The 23,550-nt window shown below is 53.0% G+C and overlaps 2 protein-coding genes across 3 annotated transcripts in view; one reads left to right on the top strand and one right to left on the bottom strand.

The window, feature by feature from the left end:
• Positions 1–23,550, bottom strand: part of PNKD (PNKD metallo-beta-lactamase domain containing) — a 78,350-nt gene that overhangs the window by 51,354 nt on the left and 3,446 nt on the right. The window lies entirely within an intron of this gene.
• Positions 4,793–23,190, top strand: TMBIM1 (transmembrane BAX inhibitor motif containing 1). 2 transcript variants are annotated; one of them, XM_030803035.1, is made up of 12 exons: positions 4,793–4,896; positions 15,443–15,684; positions 17,245–17,345; positions 18,017–18,081; positions 18,279–18,332; positions 18,805–18,855; positions 19,395–19,434; positions 19,699–19,736; positions 19,916–20,003; positions 20,280–20,375; positions 21,318–21,371; positions 21,762–23,190. In XM_030803035.1, exons 2-12 carry the CDS (start codon positions 15,483–15,485, stop codon positions 21,906–21,908), a joined length of 936 nt encoding a protein of 311 aa, XP_030658895.1. In that variant the 5' UTR covers positions 4,793–4,896; positions 15,443–15,482; the 3' UTR covers positions 21,909–23,190. The 2 variants fall into 2 exon arrangements, with proteins under 2 accessions (XP_030658895.1, XP_030658896.1); XM_030803036.1 differs by lacking the exon at positions 4,793–4,896 and adding an exon at positions 10,267–10,448.

Below are 23,550 nucleotides of genomic sequence, written 5' to 3'. Positions count from 1 at the left end.
GTGCCCAGGCCTAGGGGTGAATGAGACATTGTCCCTGCCCTCCAGTGGGGAGAAACAGGCACTTTCACTTCGGGCTGGGTTCAATGCCTCAATTCAGTAAATACGTCCTCTGAAAACAAGCAACTTCGGTGGCAGGGTGGCTCTTGCCTGTAATCCCAGCACTTTGGGAGGCCGAGGCAGGTGGATCACCTGAGGCCAGGAGTTCAAGACCAGCCTGGCCAACATGGCAAAACCCTGTTTCTACTAAAAATACAAAAATTAGCTGGGTGTTGTGGTGGGCGTCTGTAGTCTCAGCTACTCAGAAGGCCAAGCAGGAGAATCGCTTGAACCCAGGAGGCGGAGGTTGCAGGCAGCCGAGATCATGCTACTGCACTCCAGCCGTGGTGACAAAAAGAAAGAAAGAAAAAGGGCTGGGCGCGGTTCCTCACGCTTGTAATCCCAGCACTTTGGGAGGCCGAGGCGGGCGGATCGCGAGGTCAGGAGATCGAGACCACGGTGAAACCCCGTCTCTACTAAAAATACAAAAAATTAGCCGGGCGTGGTGGCGGGCGCCTGTAGTCCCAGCTACTCGGAGAGGCTGAGGCAGGAGAATGGCGGGAACCCGGGAGGCGGAGCTTGCAGTGAGCCGAGATTGCGCCACTGCACTCCAGCCTGGGCGACAGAGCGAGACTCCGTCTCAAAAAAAAAAAAAAAAAAAGAAAGAAAGAAAGAAAGAAAAACAGAAAAAAGGCAACTTCTTTCAGAAAGTTAGTGATCAATGCGCGGGTAGAGTAACACATTAAATGCTAGGTAACCAGGCAGTTATGAGAAGGGTTTGGAGGACCAATTAGTGGAGTCCTGGGGCGGGGCTGGGCTGGAGGGTGGCAACAGAGAAAGTTCTCTGGATCCACCGCTCCAATTAAGTTTTTCCTGCCCATGTCCTTCAGGTTCCACCTGGGCCCACCCCTTCCAGGCTGCCACCACCCCCTCCCACCAATCACTAAGCTTTAGCTACTCCAGTCCTAAAATAAACATCAGCCTGATCCCTTTCACTCCTCCACCCCTCTTCCTGCAGCCATGGACTTGACTCCACTTTCCTCCTAGGTAATGTTGCTGGAAAAATACAAACAACCAGTTAAATGTGAATTTCAGATAAGCAATGAGTACTTTTTTTTAGTATAAGTATTTCCAAATATTATATGTGGCAGTGGGATAAGCTTATATGAAAAAATATTGTTTGGCCAGGCGTGGCGGCTCATGCCTGTAGTCCCAGCACTTTGGGAGGCTGAGGCGGATGGATTGCTTGAGCTCATGAGTTCAAGACCAGCCTGGGCAACATGGCAAAACCCTGTCTCTACAGAAAATACAAAAATTAGCTGGGCGTGGTGGTGCTCACGTCTGTAGTCCCAGCTACTTGAGAGGCTGAGGTGGGAGGATGGCTTGAGCCTGGGAGGTGGAGGTTCCCTCGAGCCAAGATCGCATTACTGTACTCTAGCCTGGGAGTGCAGAGCCAGACCTTGTCTCGAAAAAAAAAAAAAAAGGTTTGTTGTTTATCTGAAGTTCAAACTGGTTGCCTTGCATCTTTATTTGCTAAAGCTGGAACCCTACCCCAGGTGCACCACCAGAGCCTCCCCAACCCTCCCAAACTCCCTCTAGGTGGTTATTTTCTGGCTCCCCATTGCTTTCAGGGTAAAATCTCAATTTCTGGCCCCCTGCCTCCTTGGCCAGCCCTATTTCCTACCCCTTCTACCCCACTGCACCCTCCACCCCCCATCCTAGCTTGCTGGGGCAACTGGCCCTAAGTCCCTTGCCCTCTGCCTGGAGAACCTTCTCCCCTCCTCCGAATAGGATGGTTCCTAACACCTCCTAACACTCTACTCAGGTGTCACCTCCTCTGAAGTCCTTTCCCGAACCCCCACCCCATTCCCCACCCTGGGTTAGGAGCTTTCTCTGGGATCTGGAGGAACCAAGTGAATATTTCTTTATCTGTCAGCACTTGTCAAACTGTCAACATCGTAATAATGTCATTTTACTGGCTCTCTTAGATTGTGAGTTTCTTGAGAGCAGGGGCTGTGTTCTTTCAGCCTTCTCATTTCTAGAACCGGAAATTCCTGTCTGGTTGGCAGACAACAAGAGCTTACTTAATAATTTTGCAGATAAGGCCCAAGAGAAAAAAACATCATTTATCGACTGCCTATTGCCAGTGAAGCACTGCTGCTCTGGGCCAGCCGCTTCAGGTGTTATTTTTGACCCTATAGTCAGAAAAAGGGCTCTGGAGAAAAAGCACGCAGCAAAGCTTGTGTGGGCTTGCCTAGTGTGCCCCATGTCCCACTCCCCCAGTCGGGCAGATGTGAGTCGCTAGTGATTGCTGGTTGGAAATGGAATCTCCTTGGATATTAACCATCCTGGTGGTTCTAGAAAGTGGAAGGTGTTTTCTGGAGAAGGGGCCTGCTATGATCGGAATGTTGTTGTCCCCGCTCCATTCATTTGTTGAAACTTAATCCTCAATGTGATAGTATTAAAACGTGGGGCCTTTAGGAAGTGATTAGGTCATGAAGGCGGAACCCTCTGGAATGGAATTCATGCTCTTAGAAAAGAAGCTGGTGGCCAGTTGCAGTGGCTCACGCCTGTAATCCCAGCACTTTGGGAGGTGGAGGAGGGCAAATTGCTTGAGCCCAGGAGTTCAAGACCAGCCTGGACAACATAGTGAGACCCTGTCTCTACAAAAATTAGCCAGGTGTGGTGGTGCACGCGTGTAGTCCCAGCTACTCAGGAGGCTGAGTTGGAAGGATTGCTTGTACATGGGAGGTCAAGGCTGCAGTGAGCTGTAATTGTGCCATTGCACTCCAGCCTGGACCACAGAGTGAGATTCTGTCTCAAAAAAAAAAAAAAAAAAAAGAAAGGCTGGTGGGGGGGTGTCTGTTCCTTCCTTGGTCATATGAGGACTCAGACGATATCATCTGTGAAGCAGAGGGAGCCTTCATCAGACACCTAACCTGCTGGTGCCTTGATGTTGGATTTCCCACCCTCCAGAACTGTAAGCAATACATTTCTGCTGTTTCTAAATTATCCACTCTAAGGTATTTTTGTTGTAGCAGCACAGATGGACTAAGACAGCGCAAGTGTAGAGAGCATGAAAAAATGTCAGGGATCTGGCCAGATTCCACGGGCCATGCATTTCACCTAGGGCGCTACTCCTTGAACAAGGGGGAGACAGAAACTGAGCAGAACTGTACTTGCTCTGGTGAGATCACACCTTGGATGGGGACTTCCTAAAATGAGGTTCTTGGCCCGTAGGAACTGGAAGTACGTTGAAGGGTTGGGGTGTCTGGGGGAGAGCTAGTCCACCATAATGGCCACTAGTCCCCCTAAGTAACTCCTACTTAAACTATATTTACATAAATAAACATACATAGTCTGTGTATGGGGGGCAGTTTTTAAAAATCTGTTTTTTTTTTTTTTTAATCTCTGTTTTGGGGCTGGACGCGGTGGCTCATGTCTGTAATCCCACTTGGGAGGCCGAAGTGGGCTGATTGCTTTGAGCTCAGGGGTTTGAGATCAGCCTATGCAACATGGTGAAAACCCATCTCTACAAAACAAACAAACCAAACAAAACAAACAAGCAAACAAAATTAGCTGGGTGTAGTGGCACACACTTGTAATCCCAGCTACTCAGGAGGCTGAGGTTGGAGAATCACTTGAAACCAGAAGGAGGATGCAGTGAGCCGAGATGGCGCCAATACACTCCAGCCTGGGCGACAGAGTGAGACCCTGTCTGGAAAACAAAAAAAAAATGAAAGAAAGACATTCAGTGGTGGTGTGGTGCTGACCTGTAGCTATTAACATGAGATAAGCACTTTAAACAGAGTTGGTCAACTACTGGCAGCCTTGGCGTCATGGAAAGAACTTGGACTTTGGAACCACAGAAGCTCAGGCAAGCCTCGGTAATGTTTCTTTCTTTTTAAATTGAGACAAAGTCTCTCTATGTTGCCTAGGCTGGGTCTCCAACTCCTGGGCTCAAGCCATCCTCTGGCCTTGGCCTCCCAAAAGTGCTAGGATCGCAGGCGTGAGTCACCATGCCCAGGCTCCAGTAATATTTCAGAACTTCCTCAAAACTGTTTCCTCCTTTGCTACTGCATTCTTCACTAGGTTGAGGGTTAAGACCTACCTAACAGTAGTAATCTACATCTCAATGCAGGACTTCTGAATTCTAACTCGAGGAAACACCTGCTTTCCTGGTTGAGTAATTATAAACAGAGATTCTAGGTTTGCATGTTTGCAGTTTTAAACTCGAAAAATGCATTTATCTCAAAAGCACAGAATTATCAAGATTTTAATTACTGATTTATTTCTAATGTAAAAGTGGGAAACAAATGGCCTCCAGTAGGAAATTAATTTAATCCGCATAGCCACGCAGTGGAATACGTCACGGCATTAAGATTGTGCTTTTGAAGACTATTTAGTGAGAAGAAAAATGTTCATCATAAAATAGTAAAAAGAAGGGCAGTAAACAAAACACCATACAATATACCCCATTGTAGAAAAACAAAATACAGACAGAAATTTAACAGCCAAAGAAGGACCCAAAGCGTACGCTTCCCCCTGGGAACTAGGAGGGGTGGAGAGAAGTGACTTTCTTCCCTGCATTTCTGTGTCTTTTCTAGCTTCCCATCAGTATCATGTACTGCCTTTAAATCCGAAAATACCCCTCTGTTCTTAGTGAGGCGTCGTCGGGGCTCTGAGAGACGCGCGCGCCCGGGACAGACCCCTGCGCCCCCTGGCGGCGCCCTGCGGCCCCGCCCCACAAGGCCGGCGCGACGGGGCGGGGCGCGGAGCCCCAGCCGAGCCTAGCCCTGCCCGGCCCGGGAGGACTTGCAACACTCCGAGGCCAGGAGCGCTCCGTCTGGAACGGTGCAGGCAAGCCAGGGGGCCGGGGCCGGCGCCGTTGGGGACTGTGGGCGGTGGGGACTGGTCCAGGGCTGGGGCGGCCATGCGCCGGGGCGCCTAAACTTTTCGGAGCGCGCTCCTGGCTTGCCCGCTCCTGGGCCCAAGGAGCCCGTTCCAGATGGGGATCTCCCCTCCTGGCCCTTGGCGTTTCGCTCTCCCTGAGCGCGCGGGTGGGCGGCCGGGTCTGTGGCACCTGGTTAGCCTTGGGAGCCCAGCAGCGTGTTGTGGGCACTGGTGAGCGGAGCCAGGGTCTGGGGGTGTCCTCGTGTCCCCTCTTTCGGGCACGAGTGGCCTCTCTGTCGCAGGGCCTATCCACCATGCCAGCCCGAGTGGCCAGCTGTGTGGGATGAGGGCTTTCATGGCCCTCAGCTGGTGAGAAGAGGGAAGAGGGAGGGAGACAGCCAGGGCCTGGCACGGACCCCAGGTTGCCCCCACACGGGCTGAGGCCAGTCTCGGTGTAGACAGGTGAATATTTAAGGGGTGGGGAAGGGGGGTCCTAGCTTGCAGCTAGGGCAGAAGCTAACGAACAGCTCAAGTGTTTGGCATGGGGAAGTGGCTACCTCTGTCACCATGACTTTGCCCTCTGCCAGTCCCACTTCCAGCCACTGTTTCCCGGCTGGGTTCACAGAACTACAGGGGAGTAACATCGTCCTCGTGACTTCTTTGGGTTAGGGTGAAAACAGGGAAACGGGAAAAGGGAAAGCAAGTGGAGAGACTGGGGCAGGAGCCAGGGACCAGTGGGAGGAAGCAGAGGGAGGCTGCTGGGAGGCCAGGCCCTGACCTTGTGGGGTCGGCACCAATTCTTGTCCTATGGGGTCTCCATCTCCTCTCCCTCCTCTGTGGCCTCTGCGTGGTACCCAGGAGTTTGGGGTTCTACCTGAGCACCCTGGACATGGGATAAGTAGGCCTGGGAACGCGGGTCAGAGCCAGATGTCATGGAAGGGCCCTCAGGTGTCCAGTTCTCTGGGCTCTGAAATATTCATCTCATTAGTGAGCTTTGGTTTCCAAGCTGGCGACTTTGGGCTGGCCAGTGGTGGCAGGGGAGCCAGGTGCCTCCTGGGGCTGCTTTATTGGCGCAAAGGGGGAGCCATACTTCCTCCTCACCTGCCTCCTCTCTCTGTCTCTCCAGTCATGAGGATCCAGAGAACCAGTTTATAGCTTAAATGGAAGAGGCAGGACCACAGTGTCAGGGGCCCTGTCTTCCTGTGCTATGACCTCAAGGCCTCACTTGTAAAAATGAGCACATCAGAGAGGTAATGATGGGTTATCCTGTAAGTGTGGGGAGAGCCTCATGTCATGAGCTGGGGTAATAGCCACCTGGGCTCAGCCTCCTCCCCTGGGAATGGGTGCCTCAGCCAGACGCTGTCTACCTCAGAGCACCTCCAACCGCAGGCCTCACCCTGGGCCTTTCAGAAACAGCAGAAACCACAGAGAAGGGAAACACACATACTTGTGTGTTTTCAGAGGGCTGAACTGGGAGGACCAGAGAGTGGAAGCTCATACAATTCTCTGGGGAGAAGTTCTGCTAACAACATGGCTGACCATGACATGGGCCTTCTGGACCTATTCTGTTGGGGACACAGTGGAAGGGATGACCTTGACAGAATCTTCCAACCCTAAGATTCTGGGATTCTAGGCCAAAACCTGGGTCTTGTTTTGAAGTAGAAATGATATCCAGAAGTCCTCAGGCTACAGTGGCAGGTACCTCCATTGGTGGGAAGGGAGATATTAATGAGCTCCCACTTTTGTCTATAATGATTTGTACTTTGCCCCACTGCACAGAGGTGAGGTTAGGGGTGTCCGTTTCCTGGCTCTGTGGTAGCTGGATATGTCCCCCAGCCCTTGGCAGTAAATCCCACGGTGGGATAGCAGCTGTGTGGAATGGGGGAAGGGGAGGACCCTCGCCAGAGATCCTGGTACTGGGCTGACCCCCTGAGAGTGAGAGGGCATGTCTAGTACTTCATGTGACTGCTCTGAGGGGCAGCTGGGTGTACGCACAGAGGTTTTAAGAGACGAGGAGTTAGGATATGAATGATTCTCAGGGTTGGGTGTCTGTAATACAAAGGTGGCCTGGGTCAGCATCCCACAGGGTGTTAATAGGTTTGCCTCGATAAAAGTGGCTCAGGCTTAAGGGAGTTTGAAGGAACACTGGGTTAAACAAAGCTGAACAGGGTTGCTTACTGCAGGACTTCTCAGGGGCTGAATATGCCATTGTGAATTTCCAAGAAGGGGGTGTGGATTGTTTCTCAAGAGTCATCTGTTTCCACCACTCATCCATTAACGTCTCCTGGGGCGTGTTCTTTAGAACAGTCTGGGAAATGCCTGGCTAGGTGATTCTGTTTCTCCACTCTGGCTCCTATAAACAAGTCCCTACTCCTTTCCCCCACGTGGGCTGATTTAGGGATAAAAGGAGGCCAGGGGAGGTCATTTGCCTGGATTCCTGCAGCTAGTTCATGAACCCAGGTCAGTGGACTTCCTGCCTCCTACTCTTTCTTTTCTAGAGTGTTATACTGTTTAGCTCGGGCATAACTGATCACCCAGGAAGACCTGGCCGTAGGGTCCAGACAGCATTATGGGGACAGTTTGGGAGGGTATGGACGGCCCTATACTGAGAACATGCCATGTACTTCTGCCTCTGAAGATGTCCTCGGAAACAGTTGCACATCAGTAGTGACCTCCCGGTGTAGGTTCTTGGGGAGTCATGCCATTCTGCCTTGAAGCCTTTTGTTAGGCTATTCATTCAGAATCAGAAACTGGCAGAGTGGACTTTGATCTTTCAGTTTTTTTTTTTTCTGTCACCCAGGCTGGAGTGCAGTGGCATGGTCTCGGCTCACTGCAACCTACGTCTCCTGGGTTCAAGGGATTCTCTTGCCTCAGCCTCCCGAGAAGCTGGGATTATAGGCATGTGCCACCATGCCCGGCTAATTTTTGTATTTTTAGTAGAGACGAGGTTTCACCATGTTGGCCAGGCTGGTCTCGACCTCAAGTGATCCACCCGGCTCGGCCTCCCAAAGTGCTGGGATTACAGGCATGAGCCACTGTGCCTGGCCATTCTTTCATTTGAGGGGAATTGTCTTACTGATGTTAAAACTGGGTCCAGAGATGTGGCTCTTACAGTGGAGTCAGTCCCAAAGCCAGGACAAGAACTCGGTCCCCGCCTCCTAGCCCAGGACCCAGGCTTCAGATCAATTTTCCGCAGGGGAAAGAAATAATGGTAGCAACAACAGCTTGCTCAGCTCCTTTCTATCTATCATTTTGATCTTTGCTGCCTCGGCCCCACCTTGGTGCTGCCTATTCACGAAAGTGCCTGCTACAGGTGCCTCAGGGGCTTCTACTGCCTGATATAAAAGCAAAGAGGCTGAATTTTAAATCAGGCATGAGATCTATGCTTAAATTCATCTCTGCTGTTTGCCTGCTGTGGGACCCTAGATCTCTTTTTCTCTGAATTTCAGTTATCTCATCTATAGAGTGGGATGAGGGTAAGAATACCTCACAGCGCTGTTGCAAGGATCAGATGTGCCTTAGTTACTATAGGTTGAGTGTCTCTTATCCAAAATGGGACCATTTTGACAATTTCCTTCCCTCCCTTTTCCTTTACCCACCCCAACTCCCTTCCACCCCCAAGAAAACACTTTACTCTTCTACTCGAGCATATAGTCATGATAGCCATGGGGGCAGACATCTACAGTGGCAGAAGCACATGGATTTTGGATTTTTTCGGATTTGGGGCTATGTATAGTATACTTACCGGTTGAGCATCCCTAATCTGAAAATCTGAAATCAGAAATGCTCCAGTGAGCATTCCTTTGAGTGTCATCTTGGTGCTCAACATGTTTCAGATTGTGGAGCATTTTGGATTTTGGAAATGAGGGATATTCAACCTGTACTTCCTTAGTTGTGTAGTAAGTACTGGAAGTGGTTCAACTACTCTAAGTGGTTCCCTTCCTTCCCTAGTTATTTTATTTATTTATTTTTTGAGACAGAATCTCCCTCTGTTGCCCAGGCTGGAGTGCAGTGGCGCCATCTTGGCTCACTGCAAGCTTCGCCTCCCGGGTTCACGCCATTCTCCTGCCTCAGCCTCCCAAGTAGCTGGGACTACAGGTGTCCGCCACCACACCCAGCTAATTTTTTGTATTTTTTAGTAGAGATGGGGTTTCACCGTGTTAGCCAGGATGGTCTCGATCTCCTGACCTCGTGATCCACCCGCCTCAGCCTCCCAAAGTGCTGGGATTACAGGCATGTGAGCCGCCATGCCTGGCCCCTTCCCTACTTCTTTATTGGGGTTAGTTATCAGTCTCCTTTGTCTGTCTCTTTCCCCTCCTGATCTTGAAGTTCAATGAAAAAACAGGAGATGATGAAACAAAGAAGGAAGTGAACAGGGACTGTGCTCAGAAGTATTATAGCATCAGCCTGCTAATGGCTTCCTCTTCCTTTATCTGTACTCCCAGGCCATCCTGACTTGGGTGGGGTAACCTGAGATTACCACTCTGATCACAGGATTCTGCTCCAGACAAGGGTGGCGGAGCTGCGGTGCCTGGGTCCTCTCGTGATCCCCAGGACAGCCTCTCCCTCCTAGGAGCTTGGAGCCACCCCTCGGTCTCCATGGGTCCAGAGAAAGGCCACCCCGGCTAGAGAGGGGCTTGGGAGGGGTGGCCTCGAGTTGGGGGCCAGAAGTCTAGAGCTGGCAGTCTTTTTTTGAGACGGGGTTTCACTCTTGTTGCCCAGGCTGGAGTGCGATGGCGTTGTTCTTGGCTCACTGCAACCTCTGCCTCTTGGGTTCAAGCGATCCCCCTGCCTCAGCCTCCCGAGTAGCTGGGACTTCAGGTGTGAAATACCATGCCCAGGCCGGGCGCAGTGGCTCACGCTTGTAATCCCAGCACTTTGGGAGGCCGAGGCGGGTGGATCACGAGGTCAGGAGATCGAGACCACGGTGAAACCCCGTCTCTACTAAAAATACAAAAAAATTAGCCGGGCGTGGTGGCGGGCGCCCGTAGTCCCAGCTACTCGGAGAGGCTGAGGCAGGAGAATGGCGGGAACCCGGGAGGCAGAGCTTGCAGTGAGCCGAGGTCGCGCCACTGCAGTCCAGCCTGGGCGACAGAGCGAGACTCTGTCTCAAAAAAAAAAAAAAAAAAAAAAAAAAAAAAAAAAGAAATACCATGCCCAGCTAATTTTTTGTATTTTTTAGTAGACATGGGGTTTGACCATGTTGGCCACGATGGTCTTGATCTCCTGACCTCGTGATCCACCTGCCTCGGCCTCCCAAAGTGCTGGGATTACAGGCATGAGCCACTGCACCCAGCCCGGTCTTAACTGTTTCTGAACTGAGAGGTCGCTAGAGAACTGAGAGAATGGTAGCTTGTTCTGGCTCCTCCTTGGGAGCGGGTGTGTGCTGGTGTCTATCACTCAGAGAGTGGGCGGGGCTGGGAAGGGAAGTTCCAAACCCATGACCAAGAAGAGGGCTGTTCTAGGGTGGAGCAGGAACTTTCTTGGCTCTGGGGTTTCCTTGTCTGTCAAATGACCAGGTGAGATCCAAAGTCTAAGCCAGCTCTGATATTTTAGTGTTTAGATCCCTGTGGCTTCCTCTTCTTAGTCCCACAGTCCAGGCTGATGGAAGGATATTTAGTTGATTCTGGGCCCCCTTGGTGCAGAATCAGGCCTGGTGACTTGCCCAAACACTCCTGGGTATATCTTTTTACTCATCTGCTCTCGTGGCTATGAGGTCAGCTGTGCCCTGGGGTAGGAGGATAAAGTGTTTTCTTGTGGGGGCAGATAAAGGAAAAGGGAGGGGAACAAATCCTCAGATCTGGGCTGTGCTCCTGTGCCTGCTGGGTGGGGTTTCCTGAGATGTGCATTCTGAGCTATTTTTTCCACTCTGGGCATCCGTCCCTGGCAGGGAGGAGGGCAGGCTGCCTGGACCAGTCAGCTGCTCCTTTCCATCCCTCCCTCCAGTACACACACTCTCCTCTTGCTGTAACCCCAGTAGCTCAGGCCTCCTCTGCAGATTCCGGAGCCTTAACCCTTCAGATACCCCAGGAGAGCCCCAGCCGGGGCCTCAGTAGGCCGACAGCAGGATTACCACACTGAGAGGGCTCCAGGGGAGGAGGTGCTTCCGCCTCTGCATCTGAAAACCTTGACACCCAGCAAGTCCTGCTGTCTGAGCTCACCCACTTGTGCCGCTGCTGTGGTAGAAAGTAGGGGCTCTGGTTCCTTCCTAATGGGGGACTGGGGCCCTGAGAGAGGAGCAAACTTAGATCTATAATGGGCAAGGATAGGGCACAGTCTGAATGCCTTGATAACAGGCACTGTGAGGCAAGGAAGAATGTTCTAATGATCAAGCTGTCTGCAGACAAGGGGCTTGCTCCACGCTGCTGGAGTTCCTTCAAGCAGAAGGTGGGCCAGACACAGTGGCTCACACCTGTAATCCCAGCACTTTGGGAGGCCTCGGTGGGTGGATCACTTGAGGCCAGGAGTTTGCCAGCCTGGCCAACATGGTGAAACCGCGTTTCTACCAAAAAAAAAAAAAAAAAAAAAAAGCAAGCAGAAGGTGAATGCCTACTGTATTTTGGGGAATTTCAGGCTTCCAGTGGGGACCTTAAAGTCCCTGCAGACTGTGAGCCCCTCTAGTAGCTGCTGGCAGAACCCAGATCTGATTTCTAGTCCTCACTCTCTGTCAATCTCGTGATCTCTCTCCCCTTCTCCCTCCTTCCCTTACCCTCCATTCTTCTCCAGCCTCCACCCTTAGACATAGCTACGAAAGTAAACACTGACCCTTTCCCCCTTTGCTGCTACCTAGGCCGATGCCAGCACCAAACCTCATCCCTAGTGGAGGCCTCACTGATGTGGAAGTGGCCAGGGCCCTCATGGAGGCTGGGCAGGAGCCCAAGAGCAGGCTCTAAAGCTGCCAAACCCGGCAGGCCTGGGCCCCGGAGGCTCTTGCCAGTCTGACAGTGTTCTTGGCACTGCTCAGAGGTGAGCGTGGCTGAGTTTAGCAACTCCCCTGGCTAGCGTTAATGCTGGGGTTTCCTCTCCTGTGCCCAGGTCTCTCTATGTAGACAGCTAGGATCTCGTCTTGTCCCCAGGACCAGCTGGGTAACCAAGGACAGGTCCCTGTGCTGTGGCTGTCTAGTTGGTAAAGTGAGGGGTTGGCTGGCCTTGGGTGAGTTTCTTTTCAGCTCTGACCTTTATGTATCTCCAAGCCTGGGCCACCCTCTTCTCCCGCGGCCATTGGCCAGGCTGTGAGCCCCGTGGTGGTGTGGAGGGCCTGAGTAGTTTGGCTTCCACTTGTGTCAGCCTCCTGTTGTCATGAGAGGGTTTTAGATGGAAGCTATGGCAGAAGTGAGGAGAAGGTTGGATAGACAGGGTGTTTTCAGGTGAGGGATTAAGAGCAGGGGCTTGGGAGTCAGTCTTGGGGCTCATTTTGACTTCATCACACTCTAGCTAGGTTATCTTGGCCAAGTGATTTAATTCTTCTGTGCCTCAATCTCTTCATTTGTAAATGGGAATAATAACAGTATTAACTTGCTGGACTGTTGTAAGGATTTAATGAAAATAACCAACCTTTATCCCCGTTGATCGGGGGTCGGGTTTCATTCTAAGTACTTTATGTGTATTTTCTTCGAGACAGAGTCTCGCTTTGTCACCCAGGCTGGAGTGCAGTGGCTGGAGTCCAGTGGCTCACTGGAACCTCCGCCTCCCAGGTTGAAGCGATTCTCCTGCCTCAGCCTCCCGAGTAACTGGGATTCTAGGTGCCTGCTGCCATGTCCAGCTAATTTTTATATTTTTAGTAGAGACGGGGTTTCACTATTTGGCCAGGCTGGTCTCGAACTCCTGATCTCAGGTGATCCACCTGCCTCGGCCTCTCAAAGTGTTGAGATTACAGGCGTGAGCCACTGTGCCCGGCCTTCTATGTGTATTTTCTCACTTAATTTTTATAGCAACCCCGTGGAGGGTACTATTACTAGTGTGAGACCCATTTTCCAGGTGAAGAAACTGAGGCATAGTGAGTTGAAGTGGTCATGGTAGTTTCTGGTGTGGATGGGCTGGTGGCTGAGGTACCTGGAGGACTGGCTTGGAAACTGCTGTGTGCAGCCAGGCCTACTAGCACATGCTTCTGAAACCAAAAGCCTGAAAGGGAGGGGCAAGGGAGGCAGGAATGAAGCTCTGAGTCAGCACCTGCTGAGCTGCACCAGAACCTTGGAGTCCCGGTGGCCCATCCAAGGCTGACCCTTCTCTCTCTGAGTCACCTTTCACCCGGTGGCTGCCACAGCCCCTTGGTCTGGAAAGTTACCTGTTTGCCCTGCTTGGCTCAGAGGAGGGAGCGGGGCAGCTCTCTGGCCGAGCAAAGGTCAGGAGTTCCCAGAATCATAGTCTGTTGTTAGAGGGGGCAGTGGGCTTAGAGGTCATGTGGCCCCCACCTTATTTCACAGAGGTGCACCCTGAGGAGGTGCTGGGACATGTCATGGTGACATCATGGTTGGGGTTTCTGCCCACAGAGCCTTTCCGGCCAGTGCCTTTTTTTTTTCTGAGATGGAGTCTCGCTCCGTTGCCCAGGCTGGAGTACGGTGGCGCGATCTCAGCTCACCACAACCTCTGCCTCCCAGGTTCAAGTGATTCTCTTGCCTCAGCCTCCTGAGTAACTAGGACTACAGGTACACGCCACCATGCCTGGCTAATTTTTGCATTTTTAGTAGAGCAAGGTTTCACTATGTTGGCCAGGCTGGTCTCGAACTCCTGACCTCATGATCTGCCCACTTCAGCCTTCCAAAGTGCTGGGATTACAGGCATGGGTTACCGCACCCTGCCAGCTTTGTATTTCTGACCTGACATTCTTGCCCTGGTTCTATCCCAGCCCCTCTAGGGAGATGGAGAACAGCTTTCCTCAAAATAACCCACTTAGAGACCTGGAGTTTTATTCAATTCCCCCTCCTCAACCCTCCCTGCCACCTTCCCCTCTCTGAATTATCCCAGTTGTCATAAGAGAGAAGAGATAAGACAGTCCTTTATTTGATCCCTGAACTGTGCAATGTGCCCTAAAAAGAGACGCTGGTCTCTCTTGCTTCCAGCAGAGCCTCTAAGAGCCTCTGGTGTCTGCTGACCTGCATCTGGGGGTGTCCTCCTTGGGGATCCTAAAGCCCCCTGTAGATGCCCTAGAAGAGGTGGTGGCCCTCTCAAGCCCAGACTGCCAGGGCTTGTCCTTACTGGGGATGCAGGGGCCCTCTAGGGGCTTCCTTAGCTCTTCCTAAGCCTGCATCTCTGCTACCTCAGAGGGGACCACCAGGCCCAGAGGACAGTAACTGGCAGAGGAGGCATAAGAGCACCGCATAACATGAAGGACCTGGACCCAGGATCTGGAAGGCCTCCGTCCTGGTTATGCCACTGACCTGCAAGTTCTGGGGTTCTGGGGAATCACTTCCCTGTTCAGGGCCTGCATTCTCTCATCTAAAGTGAGCATTTGGGGCTTATGGCCTCGAGGTCCCTTCCAACTCCAGTTTGGGGTTCCCTTCCCCTGGTTTCTTGGCCCTTCCCTGGCTATGGGGCTCTTCCTGCTGCAGGGAAGGCATTCCCTTGACCTCATGGCCTGACTCCTCAGCTCTTTGTCCTCCTGCTAGCACTGCACCTGGAAGACAGGTGGAACTCACAGAGAGCCTGGGATTCAGAACATCTGTCTCCCCCTCCGGGGTGGAGGTGAGGGGGAGGGCGAGGGGCCCTGCACTCACTCTCTCTTCCCTAGTAAGGCCAGAGAGCAGCCGTGGTAGCAGGCTGCCACATGCCTTTCTGACATGCCACCGCTGTTATTTGAAGGAACCAGAAAGTCCTGTCTCAAGCTGGCCCTTTGGCACAGCCTCCTGGCCCCCAGCCCCCATACCACCCACCCCTGCTTCTCAGGCTTCTTGACTCAGCCTGCCACTGGCCCCTGGGTCCCTGGATCCCTTCCTCCTCAGGGCCTGGCAGCTCTGGCACTGAGGCTATCTTGTTTTCGTCCACTTCTCCCCTCGGCTCTCCACTTTGAGCCTTGGCTCCAACCCAGCTCTGGCTTCCAGGCCTGGCATCCCCGTCAGCTGTGGCAGGGGCAGAGCTGACCCTTTCAGAGGGTCCCAGCTGGCCCTGTGAGTCGCCAGGAGGCTGTGCCTGGGCCATCTGGCTTCTTCGCTGGTTCTGCCTTCAAGCCACCAACACTGGAAGGTTTTCTTAAACCAGAACAGGGAGTTCCCAGGCTCCCTCCCAGGCTCCCTGGTTCCCTGTCTCCTCAGCGAATCCTTCCTCCTGCTTTCCTATGGCTGGGGAGCTGCACAGTGAGAGGCCTGTGGACAAAAAGCAGGCGCCAAGGCAGGAGGGATAGGAGCCCAGTTGGTGGGGAGGCGGCCTGTGGACAGCAAATGACATGCTGCCCTCTAAGGAGAAAATAGGAGGTGTTCCTCTCCACGGAGGCAGCCTGGACAAGGCTGGAAGTGGGGCCACGAGGCTGAGTGAGCTTGGCCTGGGCATTCATGATTGCTTTTCTCCTCTCCCATTTCAGGTCCCAGCAGCTGGGGTTCCCCTTCAGCCTGTGAGCGGCCATGTCCAACCCCAGCGCCCCACCACCATATGAGGACCGCAACCCCCTGTACCCAGGCCCTCCGCCCCCTGGGGGCTATGGGCAGCCATCCGTCCTGCCAGGAGGGTATCCTGCCTACCCTGGCTACCCGCAGCCTGGCTACGGTCACCCTGCTGGCTACCCACAGCCCATGCCTCCCATCCACCCGATGCCCATGAACTACGGTGAGTCCTGGAAGGGAAGATGGAGGGTGGGTAGGAGGGACAGCACTTGGAGCAGATGAGGCCACCACCTCCTGCCCCTTTTCTCTTCTAGTTCCCCTTAAATCCCTTTTCTCCTCTTCTCTGTTGAGATCTCTCCCTCTGTTTCTTGTCTTTGTTATCCTCCACTTTTTCCCTCAGCAACTGGCCCCCAGCCACTTGCTGGCCCTTTGTTCAAGGGGATCCATGAGGCATGTCCCAGAAGGTACACACCACAGGAGAATGGGACTGGGCCAAGAAATGACTCCTGAGGGGTTACCTCAGGGCACCAGCCCTGTTTCCCAACAAGCTGCCAACAAGCTGCTGCCACCTCCCAGACCTGTCGACTTCCTTAGGGAACTCCTTTGGGAACCTGAACCACTTTCCTCATCCTTTAAAGTGAAATCTGACTTTTGCAAAAGACATTTGGAGCCAAGTTTGGTAAACATCATGGCAGGGACATGCTGTGTTTGGTCAGAAATGAGGTGAGGCCGGGCGCGGTGGCTCATGCCTGTAATCCCAGCACTCTGGGAGGCTGAGGCGAGCGGATCACCTGAGGTCAGGAATTTGAGACCAGCCTGGCCAGCATGGCAAAACCCCATCTCTACTAAAAATACAAAGTTTAGCCAGGCGTGGTGGCGTGCACCTATAATCCCAGCTACTCGGGAGGCTGAGGCAGGAGAATCGCTTGCAATCCCAGGAGGTGGAGGTTGCAGTGAGCCAGGATCGCACTACTGCACTTCAGCCTGAGCAACAGACCGAGACTCTGTCTCAAAAAAAAAAAAAAAAGAGGCCAGGAGCGGTGGCTCATGCCTGTAATCTCAACACTTTGGGAGGCTGAGATGGGCGGATCGAGTTTGACACCAGCCTGGCCAACATGGTGAAACCCTGTCTCTACCGAAAATACAAAAAATGAGCCGGGTGTGGTGGCATGCACCTGTAATCCCAGCTACTTGGGAGGCTAAGGCAGGAGAATCACTTGAACCCACGAGGTGGAGGTTGCAGTGAGCCGAGATCACGCCTTTGCACTCCAGCTTGGGCAACAAGACCGAAACTCTGTCTCAAAAAAAAAAAAAAAAAGGAAATGAGGTGAAGTTAGAGTGCAGTGAGTCTTCCTGGGTGGCTCAAGTGTGGATTTTAAAAGTAGTTCCCAAAGAGGCATTCAGGCATTCAGGGAATGTTTGCAGCCCTGCAGTGTCTCTGAACCCCAGAGGGGTGTCAGCCAGCTCTCACCTGGACATGTGCGCTGGTGCGGATCTGCGCACTGGTCCTGCACAGTCACGCACACCCTCTGCACACCTGCCTCTGTGAGGCTGATGCAGATCCCCGTCTTCACCTCCATCCCTGCTGCTGCACAAACTGTATTCTGCCGCCCTCCTTTTCTCCGACCCTGTGTCTAGAGGACCCCAGCTTGGGAGAAGAGTTCCTGTTATAACACTTGTCTTTTGGCTGGAGATACCTGAGACTTTGAGATTGTCAGGGAGGCTTTGGGATTGACGTCACATGTCTGAGGTCCCCAGCTGGTCAAGTGTCATCTGTCCCTAGGCCCAGGTCATGGCTATGATGGGGAGGAGAGAGCGGTGAGTGATAGCTTTGGGCCTGGAGAGTGGGATGACCGGAAAGTGCGACACACTTTTATTCGAAAGGTAAGATACGTGCTGGGAGGTGGGTGTACCTGGGGCCCCTTAGGCTGTGGGAATGGGGAGTGGGTAGGCCACAGTAGCCCCAGGGCATCAATTCCATGAAATACACTGGCTGCCTGTCTTCTCTAGCCTTGTCTGCTTCTCGGAGAGGCACCTGGCTTCTCTAACCCCAGGGTTCCCTCTCTTTTTGCACCTCTCTTCTTGACCATGTTTTGGGAGGACACATTCAGTCTGGGATAATCTCCTAGGTGGGCTCTGCCACAGTGCCCACCTTCCCCAGACATCTTTCTCCCCTTAGACTATAGGCAGCTTGGGGCCAGAAATGATCCTACTCGCTTGTAACCCACACTCTCCATCTCACAGCTGCACAGAGCGTGCACACTGAGCTGCTGGGGTGCAGAGGCCATACTGGTAGAGCATGGTGGCCAGGCAGGGCAAGTCAGTAGTCACCAAGGCTGGTGTTGGACAGGAGGGGAGATGGCAGGGAGCATGGGAGGGGGGCTAAGGAAGAAGTGCACATGGCCTCTGAGCCAGGCATCTTACTAGGGTCGCCTCTGGGCCAGGCTGCAGCTAGGGAGGGTTCTTGAGAGGGAGGGAAGTATTGGGGGCTGGCGGCTTCCTGGGGGAGGCCAGGGGTGCCGGATGGTGACCCATGCCCGGCCATCTGTGTACAGGTTTACTCCATCATCTCCGTGCAGCTGCTCATCACTGTGGCCATCATCGCTATCTTCACCTTTGTGTAAGTCTCTAGGCCTTGTCACCCACTCCTACTGCCCTGGGGGTTCAGGATCACCAGCTGGGAGTGTGGGTGGCGGTGGGCCCTGCTCTCAGGGTGACCATGGGCAATTAGAGAAGGTGAAGCCAGGGCTGCCTGGCGGGCCTGGGTGGGGCAGACAAGCCTCAGAGTGACTCCTCCTGTCCTCCCCTGCCCCACAGGGAACCTGTCAGCGCCTTTGTGAGGAGAAATGTGGCTGTCTACTACGTGTCGTAGTGAGTGTGTGCTCCTCTGTGGCTGGGCAGGGAGGCAGGGGTGGCAGCTTCTGTTTCTAGGTCACCAGCTTTGCTCAGGGCAGGATCAAAATACTTTTTGAGAGGGCCCCCAAGTTGGTGCCAGTTTCCCATGCCAGAGGGTGTGGGTGTGCGTGCCCAGATGAGTAACAGACCCCTAGAACTCAAGAACAAGAGTGGGACCTGCTGGTGGTGGCGTGCATGCTGTGCTGCAGCCCCCATGCCCTCTCAGCCCATCAGCTGCAGCCTCCCCAGACCTCCTTCCTGGCCAGAGCCTGGTGCTTCAAAGCATCTCAGTGACCCTGGCTGGGGGTAATCTTGTTCTTGCTTCCTGTTGAGTTGCTTCCCCTCAGACTTCCGAACAGCTATTTGGGTCCCAAATCACTGGCCTTGTGTGTGCTGCCAGACGGGGCAGGTTTGGGCCTGAACTGCTTCCCCATCTCTTTCTCCCCAGTGCTGTCTTCATTGTCACCTACCTGATCCTTGCCTGCTGCCAGGGACCCAGGTGAGTCCCAGAGACTTAGACAGTGAGAGAGGTAACAGGGATTGGGATGGGGGCCGAGTATTTTGGAAAGAAAAAGGATTCCTTTATAGCAGCTGAATGGAAACTTACAAGAAATGAGGAGGATGATGATGACAGCTACTCTTCAGGTGTATACAAAGGACCATGTGTGTGCAGGAGCTAACTAGCTGTCACTCTTATAGTAACCCTGCAAGACAGGTAGCATTTTAGCCAGTTAACAAATAGGAAGAACCCGAGGCTCAAAGAGGCTGAGTAACTTTCTCCCCGTCACACAGGCAGTCAGTCTAAGAGTTGCAAACCAATCCAGGTGTTTCTGGCGCCACAGCACAGGTCTGTCCCATTGGTCCATGTTGTCCCTGCGTACCACACCTGAACAGGTGCCAAAGGCCATGCCAACCTCCCTCCTTGGAGTCAAGGCTTAATCCTCCAGGCACAGGAGCCAAGCACTTCCTTCTGCTGCAGGAGCCTCTGACACCTGAGGCGCCCCAAGTCATTTAATCAAGGCTTCTTTTTCCCTTCAGACGCCGTTTCCCATGGAACATCATCCTGCTGACCCTTTTTGTAAGTCTACAAGGGTGGCAGGAGGGTGTGGAGATGCTGTGAGGGAGACTCGTCCCAGGGAAGGGATGGGGACCCACTTCAGAAGGATGTCCTGGCTGTCTCCCCAACCTTATCTGGGCCGCCTATTCTGATCTCCTCTGTGGCTGCCTCTTTCCAACTTGGTGGCGTTCCCCAGCTCTGGCAGAGGCCACCATGGCCACTCCCCCAGCGCCCTGCCTTCCTTCCTTTTTAAGTGTTTCATTCTTGTCTCTCTCCTTCCCTCAGACTTTTGCCATGGGCTTCATGACGGGCACCATTTCCAGGTACATTCAAGGATAAAGCACCATTCTTGGGAAACGTGTATTGTGGGGAGTGGGGTGTTCCTGGGCCAGCAGCCAGCTGCGTGGGTGGATTCTGGGCAGGTCCCCTCTGGAAGTGGTGATTTTGAAGTCATTCATATGTGGCTTAATGCCTCTTGTCTGTAACTCCTGCTTCTCCCCAGTATGTACCAAACCAAAGCCGTCATCATTGCAATGATCATCACTGCGGTGGTATCCATTTCAGTCACCATCTTCTGCTTTCAGACCAAGGTGAGGGCATGGAGGGCCCTTCCCTGGCCCCCTGACTCCCCTTTCTTATCAGGCCTGGACAGGCCCGGACCCCTGTACACTAGGGATGTTCCCTAGAGACCTGATCCCCTTCTCCTCATCCACACCTACAAAACTGTGTCCTGTTTCTGTCCTTAGAATGTTGTGGGGACTCCCATGCCCCCTAGGAGGCAGCACTGGGACTCCCTGGCAGGGCCAGTCTGACTGGGCTGGTTGTCACAGCCGTCTGACAGGTGCCTCTTTCTCTCTTCCTGGCAGGTGGACTTCACCTCATGCACAGGCCTCTTCTGTGTCCTGGGAATTGTGCTCATGGTGACTGGGATTGTCACTAGCATTGTGCTCTACTTCCAATACGTGAGTGTCCCAGGAGAGCTGGGGTCAGTGAACCCAGTGCTCAGAGCAGACTTCCTATATAGCATGGTCTCGCAGGCCCCAAAGGCCCCTGGGGTGGGCTCTGACCTCCAAAACCTCTCGACTGGCTAGCAAAGGCACCAACATGGAGGCAGCATCCTTGTGGGTGAGGGTAGACTCTCTATGTGGAGATGGGCGGCCTTGGAGCCAGAGCACCTGAAGCCCTGGATTGCATCACTGCACTCCTAGGGGAAGGGGTGGATTCAGTCTGCCTGGCAGCTGAGAATCAGGTTCTAGGAGGCAGACTGGGAGAGGAACCCAGAGGACTGAGATGATGGGCCTGGGTGGAAGGGACCTTGGGGGTGTCTGGATCCAATTATTTCCTTTATTCTGTTCAGCTGGGGGAGAACAGTGCTGAAGGGGAAGGATGGGGACATGAGGGCTGCCTGCCCATGGGCCAGCTCTGCCCTTCTGTGGATGGCCACCTGTGGGCATGTCATGCGGGCTGTCCTGTGGGTGCTCCCAGATTTTGATACTCACCAGAGGGGTTGGGGGGCCTCCCTTCTTCCTTAGTCTACCCCTCCCAGGCTGGGCTGTAGGAACTGGTCTATTGAATGCTGACCATGACTGAGGGGTGCTGGGTCTGCCCCCTTCAGAGCTGTAACTCAACTGCGTTTTTTCTAGAAGTATAGTGGACACTTGTGTACCTTGACTGGCTTTGGAGATTGGTTTTATACAGCCGTTGCAGGATGGCCTCCGCTTCCTCTGCTGGATATATCACCAGTCTTAATTTCCTACAGGATCTGGAAAGGCAGTAGCTTTTCATGGAGAGCTAGCTTCCCAGCTCTACCCACTCTCATGCCACTGTCCTGGGGGAAGCTGGGGCCTGTGGGCCTGTGATTTGCTGAAGTTTCTAATGCCATTCTCTGTACCCTTCTTCCCCAGGTTTACTGGCTCCACATGCTCTATGCTGCTCTGGGGGCCATTTGTTTCACCCTGGTGAGTACGTCCCAGCCCCACTCTAGGAAGGGGAGCTGAGGGGATGAGGGGAGGAATCTAGGGAAGGAGGCATGAATTTAGACTGCCTGGGAGGCAGGGAATGGGGCCGTAGCTGGCCATTCCTCTCACTACTGTCCAGAGGTTCCATTGATTTTTGTGGGCACTCTCGCCATCTCTTGTTCAAGCTGCCTGCTATTGTTGAGAACGGTGTGTCTGCCTCCTTTCCTAGACTGTGAGCGGCTACAGTGTAGAGCCCATATGTTATGCTGTGCGTTAATGCGGCCCTAAGCACTGTGTGGCGCATAGGCCCCCAGGACAAATCTGCTGAGCAAAAATGAGCTCTGGACACTGATGTCTGATTTCTCACTTCTGGCTTCCCTATCCTTGCAGTTCCTGGCTTACGACACACAGCTGGTCCTGGGGAACCGGAAGCACACCATCAGCCCAGAGGACTACATCACTGGCGCCCTGCAGATTTACACAGACATCATCTACATCTTCACCTTTGTGCTGCAGCTGATGGGGGATCGCAATTAAGGAGCAAGCCCCCGTTTTCACCCGATCCTGGGCTTTCCCTGCCAAGCTAGAGGGCTGGGCCCTGTGACTGTGGTCTGGGCTTCAGTCCCCTTTCCTTCCCCTTGAGTAACATGCCCAGTTTCCTTTCTGTCCTGGAGACAGGTGGCCTCTCTGGCTATGGATGTGTGGGTACCTGGTGGGGATGGAGGAGCTAGGGACTAACCGTTGCTCTTGGTGGGCTTAGCAGGGACTAGGCTGAAGATGTGTCTTCTCCCCGCCACCTACTATATGACACCACATTCTTCCTAACAGCTGGGGTTGGGAGGAAGATAAAAAGAGCCTATTCGATAGCTAGAAGGGAATATGAAAGGTAGAAGTGACTTCGATGTTACGAGGTTCCCCTCCCACCTCTCACAGGCTTCTTGGCTACGTAGTTGGAGCTGTTTCTTCCCCCAGCAAAGCCAGAGAGCTTTGTCCCCGGCCTCCTGGACACATAGGCCATTATCCTATATTCCTTTGGCTTGGCATCTTTTAGCTCAGGAGGGTAGAAGAGATCTGTGCCCATGGGTCTCCTTGCTTCAATCCCTTCTTGTTTCAGTGACATATGTATTGTTTATCTGGGTTAGGGATGGGGGACAGATAATAGAACGAGCAAAGTAACCTATACAGGCCAGCACAGAATAGCACCTCCCCTGGGCTTGCTCCTGGCTTGTGACAGTATAAGACAGAGCAGGCCACATGTGGCCATCTGCTCCCCATTCTTCAAAGCTGCTGGGGCCTCCTTGCAGGCTTCTGAGATCTCTGGTCAGAGTGAACTCTTGCTTCCTGTATTCAGGCAGCTCAGAGCCGAAAGTAAGCGGCAGAGTCATACGTGTGGCCAGGAAGTAGCCAGGGTGAAGAGAGACACGGTGCGGGCAGGGAGAATGCCTGGGGGTCCCTCACCTGGCTAGGGAGATACTGAAGCCTACTGTGGTACTGAAGACTTCTGGGTTCTTTCCTTCTGCTAACCCAGGGAGGGTCCTAAGAGGAAGGTGACTTCTCTCTGTTTGTCTTAAGTTGCACTGGGGGATTTCTGACTTAAGGCCCATCTCTCCAGCCAGCCACTGCCTTCTTTGTAATATTAAGTGCCTTCAGCTGGAATGGGGAAAGGGGACAAGGGTCAGTCTGTTGGGTGGGGGCAGAAATCAAATCAGCCCAAGGATATAATTAGGATTAATTACTTAATAGAGAAATCCTAACTATATCATACAAAGGGATACAACTATAAATGTAATAAAGTTTATGTCTAGAAGTTAAAACCCTGTATGGCTCCAGGAATATGTGTGGCTCTGCCCAAAGCATCTACTTCTTCCTTCTGCATTCTGGCTTGGGCTGTCCTACCTTTTCCAAGGTAATCAAATACACTTGACCGCAGCACTTTCTGGGGATGGATGCAATAGACTAGTGAAGGCTCAGGAGTCGGGTGGGGAAAGAGAGAGCTCAACCCTATCACACTGGATCACTGGATATGGAAGAGACCTCTTGGCTGTAGTGCTTGACCTTTTCTGCACCATGGACCCTTTCCAAAAGCTCATGAGAGCTAACTCTCTTCCCCAAAGAGCTGTATGTATACCTACAGTTTTGCAGATGGAGGAGGGGATGGACTGCAGGTTCAGTCCATGTC

This window comes from Nomascus leucogenys, chromosome 22a (genome assembly GCF_006542625.1).
Source record: "Nomascus leucogenys isolate Asia chromosome 22a, Asia_NLE_v1, whole genome shotgun sequence".
NCBI lineage: Eukaryota > Metazoa > Chordata > Mammalia > Primates > Hylobatidae > Nomascus > Nomascus leucogenys.
The sequence above is the reverse complement of the archived record's forward strand: the minus strand, read 5'-3'. Positions and strand labels throughout refer to the sequence as shown.